Source organism: Ovis canadensis, chromosome 21 (genome assembly GCF_042477335.2).
Source record: "Ovis canadensis isolate MfBH-ARS-UI-01 breed Bighorn chromosome 21, ARS-UI_OviCan_v2, whole genome shotgun sequence".
NCBI classification, from domain to species: domain Eukaryota; kingdom Metazoa; phylum Chordata; class Mammalia; order Artiodactyla; family Bovidae; genus Ovis; species Ovis canadensis.
The window spans coordinates 58,056,934-58,076,593 of NC_091265.1; the positions used below are offsets into that span (position 1 = coordinate 58,056,934).

Here is a 19,660-nt window from a genome sequence, read left to right on the forward strand (position 1 = left end):
AGTATGTCAAGCTGTATATTGTCACCCTGCTTATTTAACTTTTATGCAGAGTACATCATGAGAAATGCTGGGCTGGAAGAAACACAAGCTGGAATCAAGATTGCCGGGAGAAATATCAATAACCTCAGATATGCAGATGACACCACCCTTATGGCAGAAAATGAAGAGGAGCTAAAAAGCCTCTTGAGGAAAGTGAAAGAGGAGAGTGGAAAAGTGGGCTTAAAGCTCAACATTCAGAAAACGAAGATCATGGCATCCAGTCCCATCACTTCATGGGAAATAGATGGGGAAACAGTTGAAACAGTGGCTGCCTTTATTTTGTTAGGCTGCAAAATCACTGCAGATGGTGATTGCAGCCATGAAATTAAAAGACGCTTACTCCTTGGAAGGGAAGTTATGATCAACCTAGATAACATATTCAAAAGCAAAGACATTACTTTGCCAACAAAGGTCCTTCTAGTCAAGGTTATGGTTTTTCCAGTGGTCATGTATGGATGTGAGAGTTGGACTGTGAAGAAAGCTGAGCGCCAAAGAATTGATGCTTTTGAACTGTGGTGTTGGAGAAGATCTTGAGAGTCCCTTGGACTGCAAGGAGATCGAACCAGTCCATCCTAAAAGAGATCAGTCCTGGGTGTTCATTGGAAGGACTGATGCTGAAGCTGAGACTGGAATACTTTGGCCACCTGATGTGAAGAGCTGACTCATTTGAAAAGACCCTGATGCTGGGAAAGATTGAAGATGGGAGAAGAAGGGGACGACAGAGGATGAGATGGTTGGATGGCATCACCGAGTCAATGGACATGAGTTTGGGTAATCTCTGGGAGTTAGTGATGTACAGGGAGGCCTGGTGTGCTGTGGTCCATAGGGTTGTAAAGAGTCGGACACAACAGAGCAACTGAACTGAATTGAACGGTATTACAATTACAGTATTGTAGGACTTACGTAATTGCCCCAAGGATATAGATACACAAATGGAGAATTAACCAGTGCGATAAATGCCATTTTGTCAACACTAAGTTCTGCATACAAGATACAGAAGCAACATCTCCATCAGACCCGGAAGCGTTTCTGGACAGAATTTAGAGAGGGAATGCCATAACATGTAATTTGGAAATTAACAGCTATCTATGGGAACAAAAAGAAGATGTGCCATGACATGGGATTCCACTTCTTTGCAGACATCATATGGCTAAAAGTGTTTTTATCCTTGGCCATGAATATTGTATTGATTTGTTCCTAAGCTCTGTTAGCTGAATGGTTATGGATGCTCAGAGAATGGTCATCACATCATAATTGCCCATGTGTGATGGGTATAAATCCTATTAAACTAAACATATGGGTACACAGCAATGTGTCATTAGTGGTCCATTGAAAAAGTATGCCATAATTTTAATTTTTGCAAAAACAGTTCTCTAAAGATAACTTTGACAACCATACAATTAATCCAATAACTGCTGTTTCAATATCTTTAAGTCCTGTGACAGTACTTCTTCTGAAATAGACAGTCATTGCCACCACTGAAGTATGTCTCCCACAGACACATTGGAGAACTGAGGAGAGTCTTATTACCCATCTGCATAATGGTAACTGTTGCTCAGCTAAAAACTATGAAACTGGAATTAGTGAAGCTCAGTCGTGTCCAACTCTTGCAACCCCATGGACTATACAGTCCATGGAATTCTCCAGGCCAGAATACTGGAGTGGGTAGCCTTTCCCTTCTCCAGAGGACCTTCCCAACCCAGGGGTCAAACCCAGGTCTCCCACATTGCAGGCAGATTCTTTACCAGCTGAGCCACAAAGGGAGCCCAAGAATACTGGAGTGGGTAGCCTATCCCTTCTCCAGCGGATCTTCCCGACCCAAGAATCAAACTGGGGTCTCCTGCATTGCAGGCGAATTCTTTAACAACTGAGCTATGAGGGAAGCCCCTATGAAATTGGCATATATCATAATAAATGTAAATTTGAAAACAGCTCAGAATCAGAGTACTCACTTTCAACAAACCTGTAACCCAGGCATCTGTGAAAATGTCATTAGAAAATGCAGAGATCAATATTCTTATTGAGTTATAATTGACAGATACAACTATATATATTTATAGTGTACAACATGATGTTTTGACATACGAATACAATATGAGCTACATTACTTGTATGTATTGAATTGGTCATACTATTTTTATCCTTCTTTACGTTAATGTGATGTATCACATTAATGATTGTGTATCTTGAACTATTCTTGCATCCCAGGGATAAATCCCACTTCCCACTTTATCAGTTCAGTTCAGTTCAGTCACTCAGTTGTGTCCAACTATTTGTGACCCCATGGACTGCAGCACACCAGGCTTACCTGTCCATCACCAACTCCCAGAGCTTGCTCAAACTCATATCCATAGAGTCAGTGATGGCATCCAACCATCTCATCTTCTGCATCCCCTTCTCCTCCTGCCTTCAATCTTTCCCAGCACCAGGGTCTTTTCCAATGAGTCAGTTCTTCACATCAGGTGGCCAAAGCATTGGAGCTTCAGCTTCAGCATCAGTCCTTCCAATGAATATTCAGGACTGATTTCCTTTAAGATTGACAGGTTTGATCTCACTGTCCAAGGGATTCTCAAGATCTTCTCCAACACCACAGTTCAAAAGCATCAATTCTTAGGCGCTCAGCTTTCTTTATGGTCCAACTCTCACATCCATACATGACTACTGGCAAAACTGTAGCTTTGACTAGATGGACATTTTCAGCAAAGTAATGTTTCTGCTTTTTAATATGCTAAGTTTGTTATAGCTTTTCTTCCAAGGAGCTAGCACCTTTTAATTTCATGGCTATAATCACCATATGCAGTGATTTAGGAGCTCAAGAAAATAAAGTCTGCCACTGTTTCCATTGTTTCCCCATCTATTTGTCATGAAATGATGGGACTGGATGCATGATCTTAGTTTTTTGAATGTTCCATTTTAAGCCAGTTTTTTCACTCTCCTCGTTCACTTTCATCAAGAGGCTCTTTGGTTCCTCCCACTTTATCAGGGTGTATGATTCTTTAAGTGTACCATTAAATTAAGCTTGCTAATATTTTGTTGCTTCATGATTGGTTCTTAGTAGGTTGTATGTTTCTGAAATTTATCCATTCCTTAAAGGCCATCCAATTTGTTAGCATATAATTATTTGTAGTACATGCTTATGATTCTTTGTATTTCTGTGGTATCAGTTTTAATGTTTCCTCTCATTTCTGATTTTATTCATTTGAGTCTTCTCAATGAAGAAGTCTAGTTTTTGGTCAGTCTAGCTAATAATTTGTCAATTTTGTTGATTAAAAAAAAACTCTGCTTCATTGATATTTTATATTTTCTAATCTCTGTTTTATTTATCTCTGCTCTGATCTTTGTTACTTCCTTCCTCTGCTAGCTTTAAGTTTAGTTTCCTGGTTCCTTGAGGTGTAAAGTTGGGGTGCTAATTTGAGTTCTCTCTTTTTTAACATAGGAATTTATTGTTATAAATTGTGTTTAAAATTGTTTTAAAATGATTTTGCTGCATTCCAAGGCTTTTTTTATGTTGTACTTGCCTTTTCCTTGGTATCATATTTTTGTTTCTCTTTTGATTTCTTCTTTGATCCATTGATTGTCCTGGAGAGTGCTGTTTAATTTCATCATGTTTGTGAATTTTCAGTTTCCTTTTGTTATTAATTTCAAATTTTATAATAAATAACTTCCAATTTCCAAAGAGGTTGGAAAAGATACTCGATATAATTTTGTTGTTGTTTAGTTGCTAAGTCATGTCCGACTCTGAGACCCCATAGACTGTAGCACACCAGGCTTCCCTGTCCTTCACCCTTTCAGATATGACTGCAATCTTCTTAAATTTGTTAAAGCTTATTTCACGACCTAACTTATGATCTATCTTTTATGTGCGCTTGAGAAGTATGTATATTCTGCGACTGTTACATGCGATGTTCTATATATTCTATTAAGTTCCTTTAATCTAAAGTGTACTTCATATTTTCTATTTCTTCCTGGTTTATTTTTAGGAGACTACTCCTGTCTAAGAATTTATCCATTTCTTCCAGGTTGTCCATTTTATTGGCATGTAGTTGCTTGTAGTGGTCTTTTACAATCTTTTGTATTTTTGTGGTGTCCACTGTAACTTCTTTTTCATTTCTAATTTTATTGATTTGAGTCATCTCTTTTTTTTTCTGATGAGTTCAGTGAAAGGCTTATCAATTTTGCTTATCTTTTTGAACCAACTCTTAGTTTTATCTTTGCTATTGTTTTCTTCAATTCTATTTTATTTACTTCTCCTCTAATCTTTATGATTATTTCCTTTTACTATCTTTGGATTTTTGTTGTTGTTCTTCTTCTTCTTTCTCTAGTTGCTTTAGGTGTAAGGTTATGTTGTTAATTTGTGATTTTTCTTGCTTACTTAACCAAGATTGCATTGCTATAAACTTCCCTCCTATAATTGCTTTTTCCACATCCCATAGGTTTTGGATAGTGATGTTTGTTTGCAGATGACATGATTTCTATACATAGAAAATTTTAAAGGTGCTAGAGTTGAACTATGAAGAAGGCTGAGCACCGAAGAATTGATGCTTTTGAACTGTGGTTTTGGAGAAGACTCTTGAGAGTCCCTTGGACTGCAAGGAGATCCAACCAGTCCATTCTGAAGGAGATCAACCCTGGGATTTCTTTGGAAGGAATGATGCTAAAACTGAAACTCCAGTACTTTGGCCACCTCATGAGAAGAGTTGACTCATTGGAAAAGACTCTGATGCTGGGAGGGAATTGGGGGCAGGAGGAGAGGGGGCGACCGAGGATGAGATGGCTGGGTGGCATCACTGACTCGATGGACTTGAGTCTGAGTGAACTCCGGGAGATGGTGATGAACAGGGAGGCCTGGCATGCTGCAATTCATGGGGTCACAAAGAGTCGGACACGACTGAGCGACTGAATTGAACTGAACCAGAAAACTACTAGAGCTCATCAACGAATTCAGTAAAGTTGTAGGATACAAAATTCATACACAGAAATTTGTTGCACTTCTATATGCTAACAACAAAAGAACAGAAAAAGAAATTAAAGAAACAATCCTACCTAAGGAGACAAAAGTGGCAAGAATACACAGAAGAACTGTACAAAAAAGATCTTCACCACCCAGATAATCATGAAGGTATGATCACTCACACTCACCTAGAGCCAGACATCCTGGAATATGAAGTCAGGTGGGCCTTAGGAAGCATCGTTATGAACAAAGTTAGTGGAGGTGATGGAATTCCAGTGGAGCTATTTCAAATCCTGAAAGATGATGCTGTGAAAGTGCTGCACTCAATATGGCAGCAAATTTGGAAAGCTCATCAGTGGCCACAGGACTGGAAAATGTCAGTTTTCATTCCAATCCCAAAGAAAGGCAATGCCAAAGAATGCTCAAACTACCACACAATTGCACTCATCTCACACGCTAGCAAAATAATGCTCAAAACCCTCCAAGCCAGGCTTCAGCAATATGTGATCCGTGAACTTCCAGATGTTCTAGCTGGATTTAGAAAAGGCAGAGGAACCAGAGACCAAATTGCCAACATCTGCTGGATCATCAAAAAAGCAAGAGAGTTCCAGAAAAACATCTATTTCTGCTTTATTGAGTATGCCAAAGCCTTTGACTATTTGGATCACAATAAACTGTGGAAAATTCTGAAAGAGATGGGAATACCAGAGCACCTGACCTGCCTGTTGAGAAATCTGTATGCAGGTCAGGAAGCAACAGTTAAAACTGGACATGGGCCAACAGATTGATTCCAAATAGGAGAAGGAGTATGTCAAGCTGTATATTGTCACCCTGCTTATTTAACTTATGTGCAGAGTACATCATGAGAAACAGTGGGTTGGAAGAAGCACAAGCTGGAATCAAGATTGCTGGGAGAAATATCAATAACCTCAGATGTGCAGATGAAACCACCCTAATGGCAGAAAGTGAAGAACTAAAGGGCCTCTTGATGAAAGTGAAAGAGGAGAGTGGAAAATTGGGGTTAAAGCTCAACATTCAGAAAACGAAGATCATGGCATCCAGTCCCGTCACTTCATGGCAAATAGATGGAGAAACAGTGGAAACAGTGGCTGCCTTTATTTTGTTGGGCTGCAAAATCACTGCAGATGGTGATTGCAGCCATGAAATTAAAAGACGCTTACTCCTTGGAAGGGAGGTTATGACCAACCTAAACAGCATATTCAAAAGCAGAGACATTACTTTGCCAACAAAGGTCCTTCTAGTCAAGGTTATGGTTTTTCTACTGGTCATGTATTGATGTGAGAGTTGGACCTGAATAATTGATGCTTTTGAACTGTGGTGTTGGAGAAGATCTTGAGAGTTCCTTGGACTGCAAGGCGATCGAACCAGTCCATCCTAAAGGAGATCAGTCCTGGGTGTTCATTGGAAGGACTGATGTTGAAGCTGGAACTCCAATACTTTGGCCTTCTTATGCGAAGAGCTGACTCATTTGAAAAGACTCTGATGCTGAGAAAGATTGAAGGCAGGAGGAGAACAGAACAACAGAGGATGAGATGGTTGGATGACATCACTGACACAATGGACATGGGTTAGGGTGGACTCCGAGAATTGGTGATGGACAGGGAGGCCTGGCATGCTGTGTTTCATGGGTTCACAGAGAGTCAGACACGAATGAGTGACTTAACTGAAGGAGACAAAAGACCTACACTCTGAAAACTATAAGACCCTTATGAAAGAAATTGAAGACAATACAAATAGATGAAAATATATACTATGTTCTGGGATTGGAAGAATCAATATTGTCAAAATGATTATACTAGCTAAGGCAATCTACAGACTCAATGCCACCCCTATCAAATTACCAATGGCATTTTTCACAGAACTAGAACAAACAACCAAAGTAATCTTGAGAAAGAAAAATGGAGCTGGAGGAATCAGCTGTGGTCATCAAAACAGTATGGTACTGGTACCACTAGATAGATAAATCAATCAATATGGAGCAGGATAGAAAGCCCAGAAATAAACCCACACACTTATGGTCAATTAATCTACAACAAAGGAGGCAAGACTATACAATAGAGGAAAGACATAAATGGTGCTTGGAAAACTGCAAAGCTCCATGTTTTTAAAAAAATGACACTAGAACATTTTTTAACACCATACACAAAATATAAAGTCAAAATGAATTAAAGACCTAAATGTAAGACTGAATACTATAAAACTCTTAGAGGAAAACATATGCAGAACACTCTTTGACATAAATCACAGCAATATCTTTTTTGAGCCATATCCTAGAGTAATGGAAATAAAAGCAAAAATAAACAAATGAGACCTAGTCAAACTTAAAAGCTCTTGCACTGCAAAGGAAACCACAGACAACATAAAAAGACAGCCTTTGCGATGCGAGAAAATATTTGCAATAGATGCAACAGATAAGAGATTAGTCTCCAAAATTTACAAACAGCTCATGTGTCTCAATATAATATGGAATTTAGAAAGATGGTAATGATAGCCCTGTATGCAAGACACCAAAAGAGACACAGATGTACAGAACAGACTTTTTGACTCTGTGGGGGAGGGAGAGGGTGGGATGATTTGGGAGAATGGCATGGAAACATATGTATAATATCATATAAGAAACAAATTGCCAGTCTAGGTTCAATGCAGGATACAGGATGCTTGGGGCTGGTGCACTAGGATAACCCAGAGGGATGGTATGGGAGGGAGGTGGGAGGGGGTTCAGGAGTGGGAACTTATGTACACCCGTGATGGATTCATGTTGATGTATGGCAAAACCAATACAGTATTGTAAAGTAAAAAAAATTTTTTTTAATTAAAAAAAAATCAAAAGAGCAAACAATCAAACAATGGGCAGAAGACCTAAATAGACATTTCTCCAAAAAGACATACAGAGGGTCAGGAGGCACATGAAAAGATACTCAACATCACTAATTATTAGAGAAATGCAAGTCAAAACTACAATAAGATATTGCCTCACACTGGTCAGAATGTGTAGTCTTAGTCAATCAGTCATGTCTGACTCTTTGCAACCCCACGGATTTTAACCTGCCAGGCTCCTCAGTCTGTAGGATTCTCCAGGCAAGCATACTGGAGTGGGTTGCCATTCCCTTCTCCAGAGGCCCTTCCCAACCCAGGTCTCCTGCATTGCAGGTAGATTATAGTCAAAACGGCCATCAACAAAAAAATCTACAGACAATAAATGCTGGAGAAGTTGCAGAGAAAAGAAAACCCTCCTATACTGTTGGTGGGAATGTAAATTGGTATAGCCTCTATGGAGAATAGTGAGGAGGTTTCTTTAAAAACTAAAAATATAGCTATTATAGGATCTAACAATCTCACTCCTGGGCATACATCAGGAGAAAAACACTGTTCAAAAGGATACATGCTCCCCTGTGTTCATAGAGCACTATTTACAATAGTCAAGACATGGAAACTATTTAAATGTCCATCAGCTGTTGAATGGATAAAGATGTGGTTCATATATACAATGGAATACTATTCAGCAACTAAAAAGAATAATACCATTTGTAGCAATGTTGATGGACCTGGAGATTATCATATTAAGTGAAGTTAGTCATACAAAGAAAGACAAATATATGATATTGCTAATATGCAGATGGTGATTGCAGCCATGAAATTAAAAGACACTTACTCCTTGGAAGGAAAGTTATGACCAACCTAGATAGCATATTCAAAAGCAGAGATATTACTTTGCCAACAAAGGTCCGTCTAGTCAAGGCTATGATTTTTCCAGTGGTCATGTATGGGTGTGAGAGTTGGACTGTGAAGAAAGCTGAGCATGGAAGAATTGATGCTTTTGAACTGTGGTGTTGGAGAAGACTCTTGAGAGTCCCTTGGACTGCAGAGAGGTGAACCTCCAATACTTTGGCCACCTCATGCGAAGAGTTGACTCATTGGGAAAGACCCTGATGCTGGGAGGGATTGGGGGCAGGAGGAGAAGGGGACGACAGAGGATGAGATGGCTGGATGGCATCACCAATTCGATGCACAAGAGTTTGGGTGATCTCTGGGAGTTGGTGATGGACAGGGAGGCCTGGCGTGCTGCAGTTCATGGGGTTGCAAAGAGTCAGACACGACTGAGCTGAGTGAACTGAATTGAACTGAACTGAACTGTATATGCAGGATCTTTTAAAAAATGATACAAATGAAGTTATTCACAAAACACTGACTTACAGAATGAACTTATGGTTTCCAGTGGGGAAGGGTGGAAGGGAGGGATAGACTGGGAGAAAAAAAAATATTGTTCATTATTTCCTATTGATTTTCCATTTCCATTTTCCACTGTTGAAAGTGGTATTGAAGTCCCCTGCTATTATTGCACTGCTGTCTATTTCTGCTTTCAGATTGTTAATATTTGCTCAGTATTTTATTTTGCCCTTCTCTTAATTTGTCTTTCTCTTTCTCTTCTTCTTTTGGGGCATCCATAATGAGAACAGTATTTTATTTGTTGGTGTTCATAATCCAACAGGCATTCTGTACTCTCTTTAATATTTTTTCTTCGTCCTTCTCTGATTGGAAAATTTCAAATGACTTGTCCTTGAGTTCGTAGATATTTCTTCCATTTTATACATCTTTTGTTGGTGCTCTGTATATTGTTTCACTTACTGTATTCTTCAGCGTTAGAATTTGGTTCATATTTATCATTTCTAGCTCTCTGTTCAACTTCTCATTTTGTTCATGTATTATTTTCTTAATGTCATTGAATTGCCAACCTGCATTCTCTTGTAGCTCATTGAGTTTCCTTAAGACAGTTTCCTTGAATTCTTCATGAAGCAGTTCAAAGACATCCACTTATTAGAGGTCAGCTGCTGTCAAACTATTCTGTTTCTTTGTTGGTGTCCTGTTTCCTTGATCTTTTATGTTTCTTATAGTGTTGCACTGATATATGCACATTTCACGGAACAATTACCTCTTCCAAACTTTATAGACTAGATTTGTTGGAGAAAGACCTTCACTTGTGGGGAAATGAGCAGGTACCAGCTGGGTGGGATGTGCCAATTCCAGCTGTGAGGAAGGTCCAGTAGTGTAGTCTCCATGCAGCTCAGCCAAGTGAGCGCTGCATTGGTAGCAGCCCTCTAATATTATTGGTGCAAGGGCTGTTTTGGGTATGGATGCCTACCACATCTTTCCTCAGAGTGTGCTGGTCATTTTGCCCTTGATAAGAGGTGTAATTGTTGTTGCAAAGTTCACAGCCTGCACTGAATGTTGGGTAGATCCTCCTCTTTGCTCCATGACAGTCATAGCCCTGTCAGCGGTGGGATCTGATCCCCAGTTGTTGGAATAGAAGCCCTAAGGGTCAGATTCCATAACGCTCTATTGCCCTTAAGTGCAAGCTTTGTGCCAAAGGAAGTGAGTCCTATAGCAAGTGGGGCCCATGTGATCACAGTGAACTGATGTACCTCCCACGCAAGCATTCACAGTTCTGCCCAGTAGCAGCCCAAATTTTCATCCCTTCTCTGTTGTGTTCATCCTAACATAGTACTATAGTGGCTCTGGGAGCTGGCGTGCAGAAGCTGCAGGGATCAAGGTGGCTGTCCTTCTGCCTGGGACTTAGGGGCCTGCCTCTTTAAATCCCTCTTTTAAAATATTTGCTTCTGTTTTTCTTTCTTCTCCATCTTATCAAATTCCTCTCAGAATTTTCCAAGTCCCTCTGCTTCTGTCATGACTGTCTTCTATATTGTTTTAGAAGGAAACCTGTTGCCCAAAGCCAACAAACCCAAAGTCAGCAAGGAGGGTCTCATATGCAACCCATCAGCCACTGTGATGGATTTATTCCACAGACATTGTTTTCAAATTACTTCTGTTTTAAACTGTGTGAGCCTAAATTAGCAAGTACAACTTTAGATTCCCTGAGTGTAGGTTTTATACAGAAACCCTGTGCCAAAAGGATGTGTTAGTAGAAGGGACAGTTATGATATTTTAAAATTCCAAAATATTGCAACCTGCCTATATGATTTGAATTGGTGTCAACCCAATACTAGTAACAGAATAGAGAAGAGGCTTTGATACATTCAGTTTCTGTTTACACACAGGAAGTTTGCTTCTCAGATCTGCCATTTATTATTGATTCTTCAAGGATTCAAAGTGCTTTCTTTTTGCTAGTTTTTACAAGAGGTTGTTATTGTTCCAATAGCCTAATTTGGTCTTTTCTTTCTCAGGTTTGGGAGGAAGTTTATAATCAGGTTGTGTTTCCTCCAGCTTGCCATTGTTGATACCTTTACAGTCATTGCCCCCAATTTCATCATTTACTGCTCACTACGTTTCTTGGCTGGAATGTCTGCTACATGTCTCCTGACAACTAATGTTCTGCTCAGTAAGTCAATGGTTTGTATCTTCAGTGTTTTCCGAGTCTTAACTCTGACCTTGAAATTCCATGTTTACTTGAATTAAAATTTCCACTTGTGTTTTCTTTCAGCACTGGAATGGACAGAGCCCCGATTCCAAGCCATGGCAACAACGCTGTTGATGGCTGCCACTAGTCTGGGACAGACAATCTTTGGAGGCCTGGCTTTTGCCATTCGAGACTGGCACACTCTCCAGCTAGTGATGTCTGCACCACTCTTTGTTTTGTTTCTGGCCTCAAGGTATAAGCCTTCTTTCCTCCTTTGTCTTGTGAGAGTCTGGGGTGAGAATATACATGGAATCCGATACAAGAATTCTGTTTGGTCCTGGTCTATCCCTGAGTATTGAAGAAGGAAATGGCAACCCATTCCAGTATTCTTGCCTGGAAAATTCCATGGACAAGAGCCTAGCAGGCTACAGTCCATGGGGTTGAAAAGAGTCGGACATGACTGGGTGACTTTCATTTCACTTCATACCTGAGTATGTACTCTCCTTATATGTGCCCTATGTACAATTCAAGAAGCAAAACAGGTAGAGTTGCCAGATAAAATTAAGGACATTCAACGAAATTTGAATTTAAGATAACCAGCTAATATTTTTGTGAAATTATATCCCAAATATTGTAAGATACATAATTATACTGAAAATTGTTCATGATTTATATGAAATTTCTAACTGGGTTCTGTATTTTTGTTTGCTACTGAATAAAACACAAGAAATCCCATTATATCCAAATTTCAAACAAGCAACAAATAATTTTTTATCTAAAATATTGCCAGAATTGAAAGAGACACGTGTACCCCAATGTTCATCACAGCACGGTTTATCATAGCCAGGACATGGAAACAACCTAGATGTCCATCAGCAGATGAATAGATAAGAAAGCTGTGGTACATATACACAGTGGAGTATTACTCAGCCATTTAAAAAAATACATTTGAATCAGTTCTAATGAGGTGGATGAAACTAGAGCTGATTATACAGAGTGAAGTAAGCCAAAAAGAAAAACACCAATACAGTATACTAATGCATATATATGGAATTTAGAAAGATGGTAATGATAACCCTGTATGCAAGACAGCAAAAGAGACACAGATATATAGAACAGTCTTTTGGACTCTGTGGGAGAGGGAGAGGGTGGGATGATTTGGGAGTGACATTGAAACATGTATAATATCATATAAGAAACAAATCGCCAGTCTAGGTTTGATGCAGGATATGGGATGCTTGGGGCTGGTGCACTGGGATGACCCAGAGGGATGGTATGGGGAGGGAGGTGGGAGGGGGTTCAGGATTGGGAACACATGTACACCTGTGATGGATTCATGTTGATGTATGGCAAAACCAATACAATACTGTAAAGTAAAATATAAATAAATAAATAATTTTTTTAAAAGAAAAGCAAAAATAAAATAAAATATTGCATGGGGCATAATTCTAATTAAAAATTTACCTTTTAAACTTGAAGTTCAAATTTAATTAAGCACACTATTTTTACATGCTAAAACCAGCAATCCTAAAGACAGAGGACAGCAAAGAATCTTCTGGGAATTCTGAGTCTTTTGAGGTCTTTCCACCCTTACTAATAAGACTTAACAAATACGATGCAAACAGAATAGATACAAAAATATTATCCCTACAGAGAAAACATCTGAAAGTGAGCTAGCCTCCATTACAATCTGTGATTATAGGTATGACTTTGCAAGAAAATTATGTGATACGGAAGATATGGACATTTTTCATTTTTTTAACTGATATTGGAGAGGAATGAGAAGCAAATTCACCTCCACAACTTCGTAAAGAAAAAGCAGCATGGTTACTCTAGTTTAAATTAAGTCAGATTGGATCCGTTCAGTTCAGTTCAGTTACTCAGTCATGTCCGACTTTTCACAACCCCAAGGACCACAGCACACCAGGCCTCCATTTCCATCATCAACTCCTGGAGTCTGCTCAAACTCATGTCCATTGAGTTGGTGATGCCATCCAACCATCTCATCCTCTGTTGTCCCTTTCTCAAACCACCCTCAATCTTTCCCAGCACCAGGGTCTTTTCAAATGAGTCAGCTCTTCGCATCAGGTGGCCAAAGTATTGAAATTTCAGCTTCAACATCAGTCCTTCCATTGAACATCCAGGACTGACCTCCTTTAGGATGGACTGGTTGGATCTCCTTGCAGTCCAAGGGACTCTCCAGAGTCTTCTCCAACACCATAGTTCAAAAGCATCAATTCTTCCATGCTCAGCTTTCTTCACAGTCCAACTCTCACATCCATACATGACCACTGGAAAAACCATAGTCTTGACTAGACAGACCTTTGTTGGCAAAGTAATGTCTCTGCTTTTGAATATGCTGTCTAGGTTGGTCATAACTTTCCTTCCAAGGAGTAAGCATCTTTTAATTTCATGGCTGCAATCACCATCTACAGTGATTTTGGAGCTCCCAAACATAAAGTCAGCCACTGTTTCCACTGTTTCCCCATCTATTTCCTATGAAGTGATGGGACCAGATGCCATGATCTTCGTTTTCTGAATGTTGAGCTTTAAGCCAACTTTTTCACTCTTCTCTTTCACTTTCATCAAGAGGTTCTTTTGTTCTTCTTCACTTTCTGCCAGAAGGGTGGTGTCATCTGCATATCTGAGGTTACTGATATTTCTCCTGGCAATCTTGATTCCAGCTTGTGCTTCCTCCAGCCCAGCGTTTCTCATGATGTACTCTGCATATAAGTTAAATAAGCAGGGTGACAATATACAGCCTTGACATAATTCTTTTCCTATTTGGAATCAGTCTGTTGGCCCATGTCCAGTTCTAACTGTTGTTTCCTGACCTGCATACAGGTTTCTCAAGAGGCAGGTCAGGTGCTCTGGTATTCCCATCTCTCTCAGAATTTTCCACAGGTTATTGTGATCCACACAGTCAAAGGCTTTGGCATAGTCAATAAAGCAGAAATAGATGTTTTTCTGGAACTCTCTTGTTTTTTAAGTGATCCAGCAGATGTTGGCAATTTAATCTCTGGTTCCTCTGCCTTTTCTAAAACCAGCTTGAACATCTGGAAGTTCACGGTTCATGTATTGCTGAAGCCTGGCTTGGAGAATTTTGAGCATTGCTTTACTAGTGTGTGAAATGAGTGCAATTGTGTGGTAGTTTGAGCATTCTTTGGCATTGCCTTTCTTTGGGATTGGAATGAAAACTGACCTTTTCCAGTCCTGTAGCCACTGCTGAGTTTTCCAAGTTTGCTGCCATATTGAGTGCAGCACTTTCACAGCATCATCTTTAGAGATTTGAAATAGCTCAGATTGGATGGTTTTTATCATTTGTTCTATGCACACTCTGAGAGTCCCTTGGACTGCAAGGAGATCAAACAAATCAATCTTAAAGGAAATCAACCCTGAATACTCATTGGAAGGACTGATGCTGAAGCTGAAGCTCCAATACTCTGGCCACCTGATGCAAACAGCTGACTCACTGGAAAGGCCCCTGATGCTGGGAAAGATTGAAGACAGAAGGATAAGAGGATTACAGAGGATGAGATGGTTGGATGGAATCACCAATGCAATGAACATGAACTTGGGCAAAGTTCAGGAGATGGAAGGGAACAGGGAGGCCTGGTGTGCTGCAGTCCATGGGGTCGCAAAGAGGCAAACACAACTTGGCAACTGAACAGCATGCACAGCTTTGCCCTTGTCTTTAAAAATACTTAGAGTTATCATTACCATCTTACTAAATGCCATATATATGAATGGCAATTACACCCCTCTCCCTAAGAAGGCTGTTCATAAGATTATTGTCTGAAAATGACTCTCCCTCAGAGAAATGATTACAGATATATTAATAATATAGTGAGGTGAGTTCATTTAGACTGGAGGATGTAGTCTCTCTCAGGCTTATCCATTATGTCACTATATCCTCATGACAATTCTACAGAGTGTGTGGGACTGCTTCCTTGTTACACAGATGATAAAATCAAGGCAGCTATAAGTAACTCTCTTCTGTAGCCAGATTCCATCATAACTGGTAGGAGCAGGAGTGATTCCCATCTGTGTGAGCCTTTGGCATACATAAAACACTTAAGGGCCCTTATTTTAGAAAAATGACACATTATGAGGAGACATTTCTTATGCCCTTAAGAGAATCTTGGCAAAGGCCTGCACAAGTAAGGATCCCTCATGTTTCAGCTTCATGAGCTCCCTGGTAAATTTACCTCTGGTTGAGAAGGGAGTCAATATGACTCCAGCCTGCAATCTCAATAGTGAAGGTAAACGCCACAGAGAGGTCATCTCATTTTTCCCTAGTTATGGCACAAGAGAATGTAAGTTTATAAATTTTGGTATAATCCAACAAGCAATAGGCATCAGACTGGAGGGGAAAGTCATCTCTGGACAAAGGCTATGTGCAAAAAGGACAAGTGAAAGTTGACTACACTTTTGTCCTACTCTTCTCTTTTAGGTGGCTGATAGAATCTGCTCGGTGGTTGATTACCATAGACAAACCCAAAAAGGGCTTAAAGGAACTTCAAAAAGCAGCCCACAGAAATGGAAGGAAGAATACTGGAGATACCCTAACCATGGAGGTGAGGAGGCTGGGAGTTGGTTACAGAATGCAAGAAAAACATATATGTTATTCTTTATATTATTTATGTGTCATATATATCATTCATATCCATAAGAGGAAGGGAAAGCAAGATCACAGTGGTGGTTATGAGGCTTCTTACCTCACTGTCCTATTTCTCAACGAGTATCAGTGTCGTTTGTGTTGGCATTGGCAGAGAACACGTTGCTGCTAAAAGTAGACACAGATGTTTTACTTAACAGAGGAAAATATCACTAATTATTAACAAGTGGAAAGACTGAGCATTGGCCACACATTAACTTGGTAAGAGAAAGTAACCAAAACTAATTTATTCTTTCCAGTTCAATGTTTTGATAGCCTTTTTTCAGGGCAACAAGACCAGAAGGAAGGTTCCACGACTGTGCAAAATAGAGCATACGGAACTTCATATTTCTGTTCATTCACTCACAAACACTTTGATCCATGAAATCTGCTGAATGCTTACCTATGGCAAGTTTGGTTCTATCCCTGGAAATATGACAGTGAACACAACAATACAAATCTCTGTTTTGTGAAATTGACAGTCAACTTACCACAAGTCTCAAGGGTAAAACTGAATAGGTATGCCTCAAAGAAGTGATTTTCTTTTTTATTTTCCTTCCTAGGTAAGTAAAACATTGTAGACCATTAAGTGATTCACTCATCATATCATGCACATACATAAAATACTTATCAAAAGATTACAGTGTGTGAGACATGTTACTTGGTCATAAATAACAGAATAAGCCAGGATTGCAGCCTTCCAGAATCTTTCATATGGATATGAGGGGGAAACTAACAGGTATTTTTAAGTCTAAATATTGCAATGACAGGGGATAGAAAGATTTCTATTGAAGACCCTGAAAAAAGAGTCTACCTTCATTTTATTGGAAAAAATAATAATTAGCTGGTTCAGGAAGAGAAATGCAACATTTTTGGAAGCATATTCAATGACATATCTAATGAAAATTTTTATACTCCCCAAAGAATGCAGAGGCTCTTTTTAAAAGAGATTTGAATAAGGAGAAACAAAATGCTTCTGAGAGTTAAGATTCTACTGAAGATGGGGGAAAGTAATCAAAGGATGCTCTGTTGTGTCTGACTCTTTGCAATTCCATGGACTGAAGCCTGTCAGGTTCCTCTGTCCATGAGCTATTCCTGGAAAGAATACCAGAGTGGGTTGCCATTTCCTTCTCCAGTGGATCTTCCTGACCCAGGGATTGAAGCTGTGTCTCTTACATCTCCTGCTTTAGCAGGTGGGTTCTTTACCACTGAGCCACCTGGGAAGAAATCAAAATTTCTCCCATAATGAAGTCATTACACAGGGATAATACCCCTGAGGGTCCTTGATATGATGGAGAATGTTGGTACACACTTCTGAAATAAAAAGAAAACCTCTAAATTGGTATTGACCTATGGTTCTTTTAAAACTGCATTGATATAACCCTATCTCATACAAAATTAAATTGTCCTAACTTACTTCTGAGGAACTATCTTTATATTCAAGCCCAAATCTAACATTTTGCCTACCAGTTTGGTCCAGTACAGAGAATGAAAGATTTGATCTTACAAGGGCCAGGCACAAAACAAAAACAAGTGATACAATCAGGAAGTAAGACACGAATAAAGCATTATCAAAGTGAAAGGCAGCTGACAATCACCTCAGTGCCAGGGGAAGAAAGGGAGTTTTGCACAAGAGGAACAACTGAAACTTGGTTTACAAAATGGATTCACTGCATGAATGACTACTCAATATCATTTAATTTTATTTTTTTTATTTTGTAAAGATAATTTAGAAATTTGTGGTCTTAATCTTGTTTTAACTTCATCTGATGAATTGCCTGACACACCCACTTCAATCATAACTTAAATTTGTTCCACTTATATCCACTCAAATATCATTTTATCTTTTAACAAGAGTATAATTGTTTTACAATATTGTGTTAGTTTCTGCTGTACAATGAAGTGAATCAGCTATATGTATACATATATACCCTCCCTCTTGGGCCTCCCTCCCGCCTTCCATCCACTCATCTAGATCATCACAGGCACCCTGTGCTATGCAGCTATCTATTTTATACATGGTAGTGTATATATCTCAATCCTAATCTCCCAATTCATCCACCCTCCCCTTCCTCTACTGTGTACATATGTCTCTCTTCTACATCTGCATCTGCATTCCTGCACTGCAAAGAAATTTATCTGTACCATTTTTCTATATTTCACATATATGCATTATTGATTACTCCAGTCTTGAATGTCTGACAGCCCAGTATATAACACATCTCTTTTCCCCAAAACACATACAACTTAGGTACAATTTTAAGATCACAAAAAGATAGAAAGCAAAATCTTTGTTTTTCACTCCAGTGAAAATTGGAATAATAGATGTGACTTTAAATATCTAGCAGCAGAGTATCATCAGCAAGATGAAGGGCTAGGAGAGGCCAACACTTGTCTCCCCCTCAAAAACAATAAATAAACAGCTTGTTGTTGCTGTTTAGCCACTAAGTTGTGTATAACTCTTTTGCAACCCCATGGACTATAGCCCACCAGGCCCCCCTGTCTGTCTATAGGTTTCCCAGGAAACAATGCTGGAATGGGTTGCCATTTTCTTCTCCAGGGGATCTTCCTGACCCACACTCCCTGCATTGACGGGCAGATTCTTTACACTGAGCCACCAGGGAAGCCCAAAATAAACAACTACCAACTGAAAAAAACAGCTCTGGAAAAGGCTGGAAAACAAAGATGGTGTGACCATTCACCTAGAGCCAGACATCCTGGAATGTGAAGTCAAGTGGGCCTTAGAAAGAATCACTATGAACAAAGCTAGTGGAGGTGATGGGATTCCAGTTGAGCTATTTCAAATCCTGAAAGATGACGCTGTGAAAGTGCTGCACTCAATATGGCAGCAAATTTGGAAAACTCAGCAGCGGCCACAGGACTGGAAAAGGTCAGTTTTCACTCCAATCCCAAAGAAAGGCAATGCCAAAGAATGCTCAAACTACCACACAATTGCACTCATCTCACACGCTAATAAAACAATGCTCAAAATTCTCCAAGCCAGGCTTCAGCAATACGTGAACCGTGAACTTCCTGATGTTCAAGCTGGTTTTAGAAAAGGCAGAGGAACAAGAGATCAAATTGCCAACATCCACTGGATCATGGAAAAAGCAAGAAAGTTCCAGAAAAAACATGTATTTCTGCTTTATTGATTATGCCAAAGCCTTTGACTATGTGGATCACAAACTGTGGAAAATTCTGAAAGAGATGGGAATACCAGACCACCTGACCTGCCTCTTGAGAAACCTATATGCAGGTCAGGAAGCAACAGTTAGAACTGGACATGGAACAACAGACTGGTTCCAAATAGTAAAAGGAGTATGTCAAGGCTGTATATTGTCACCCTGCTTATTTAACTTTTATGCAGAGTACATCACGAGAAACGCTGGGCTGGAGGAAGCACAAGCTGGAATCAAGATTGCCGGGAGAAATATCAATAACCTCAGATATGCAGATGACACCATCCTTATGGCAGAAAGTGAAGAGGAACTAAAAAGCGTCTTGATGAAAGTGAAAGAAGAGAGTGAAAAAGTTGGCTTAAAGCTCAACATTCAGAAAACGAAGATCATGGCATCCGGTCCCATCACCATGGGAAATAGATGGGGAAACAGTGGAAACAGTGGCTGCCTTTATTTTGGTG

At 39.6% G+C, this 19,660-nt stretch overlaps 1 protein-coding gene across 1 annotated transcript in view; it reads left to right on the top strand.

Annotated features, from left to right (window-relative positions):
• The window catches only part of LOC138426973 (organic anion transporter 7-like), a 47,591-nt gene that overhangs the window by 15,273 nt on the left and 12,658 nt on the right, over window positions 1-19,660 (top strand). Inside the window, exons 3-5 of the mRNA XM_069566035.1 lie at window positions 11,191-11,345; window positions 11,448-11,616; window positions 15,817-15,940. Of these exons, the coding sequence (XP_069422136.1) occupies window positions 11,191-11,345; window positions 11,448-11,616; window positions 15,817-15,940 (448 nt within the window). The remainder of the gene's footprint in view (window positions 1-11,190; window positions 11,346-11,447; window positions 11,617-15,816; window positions 15,941-19,660) is intronic.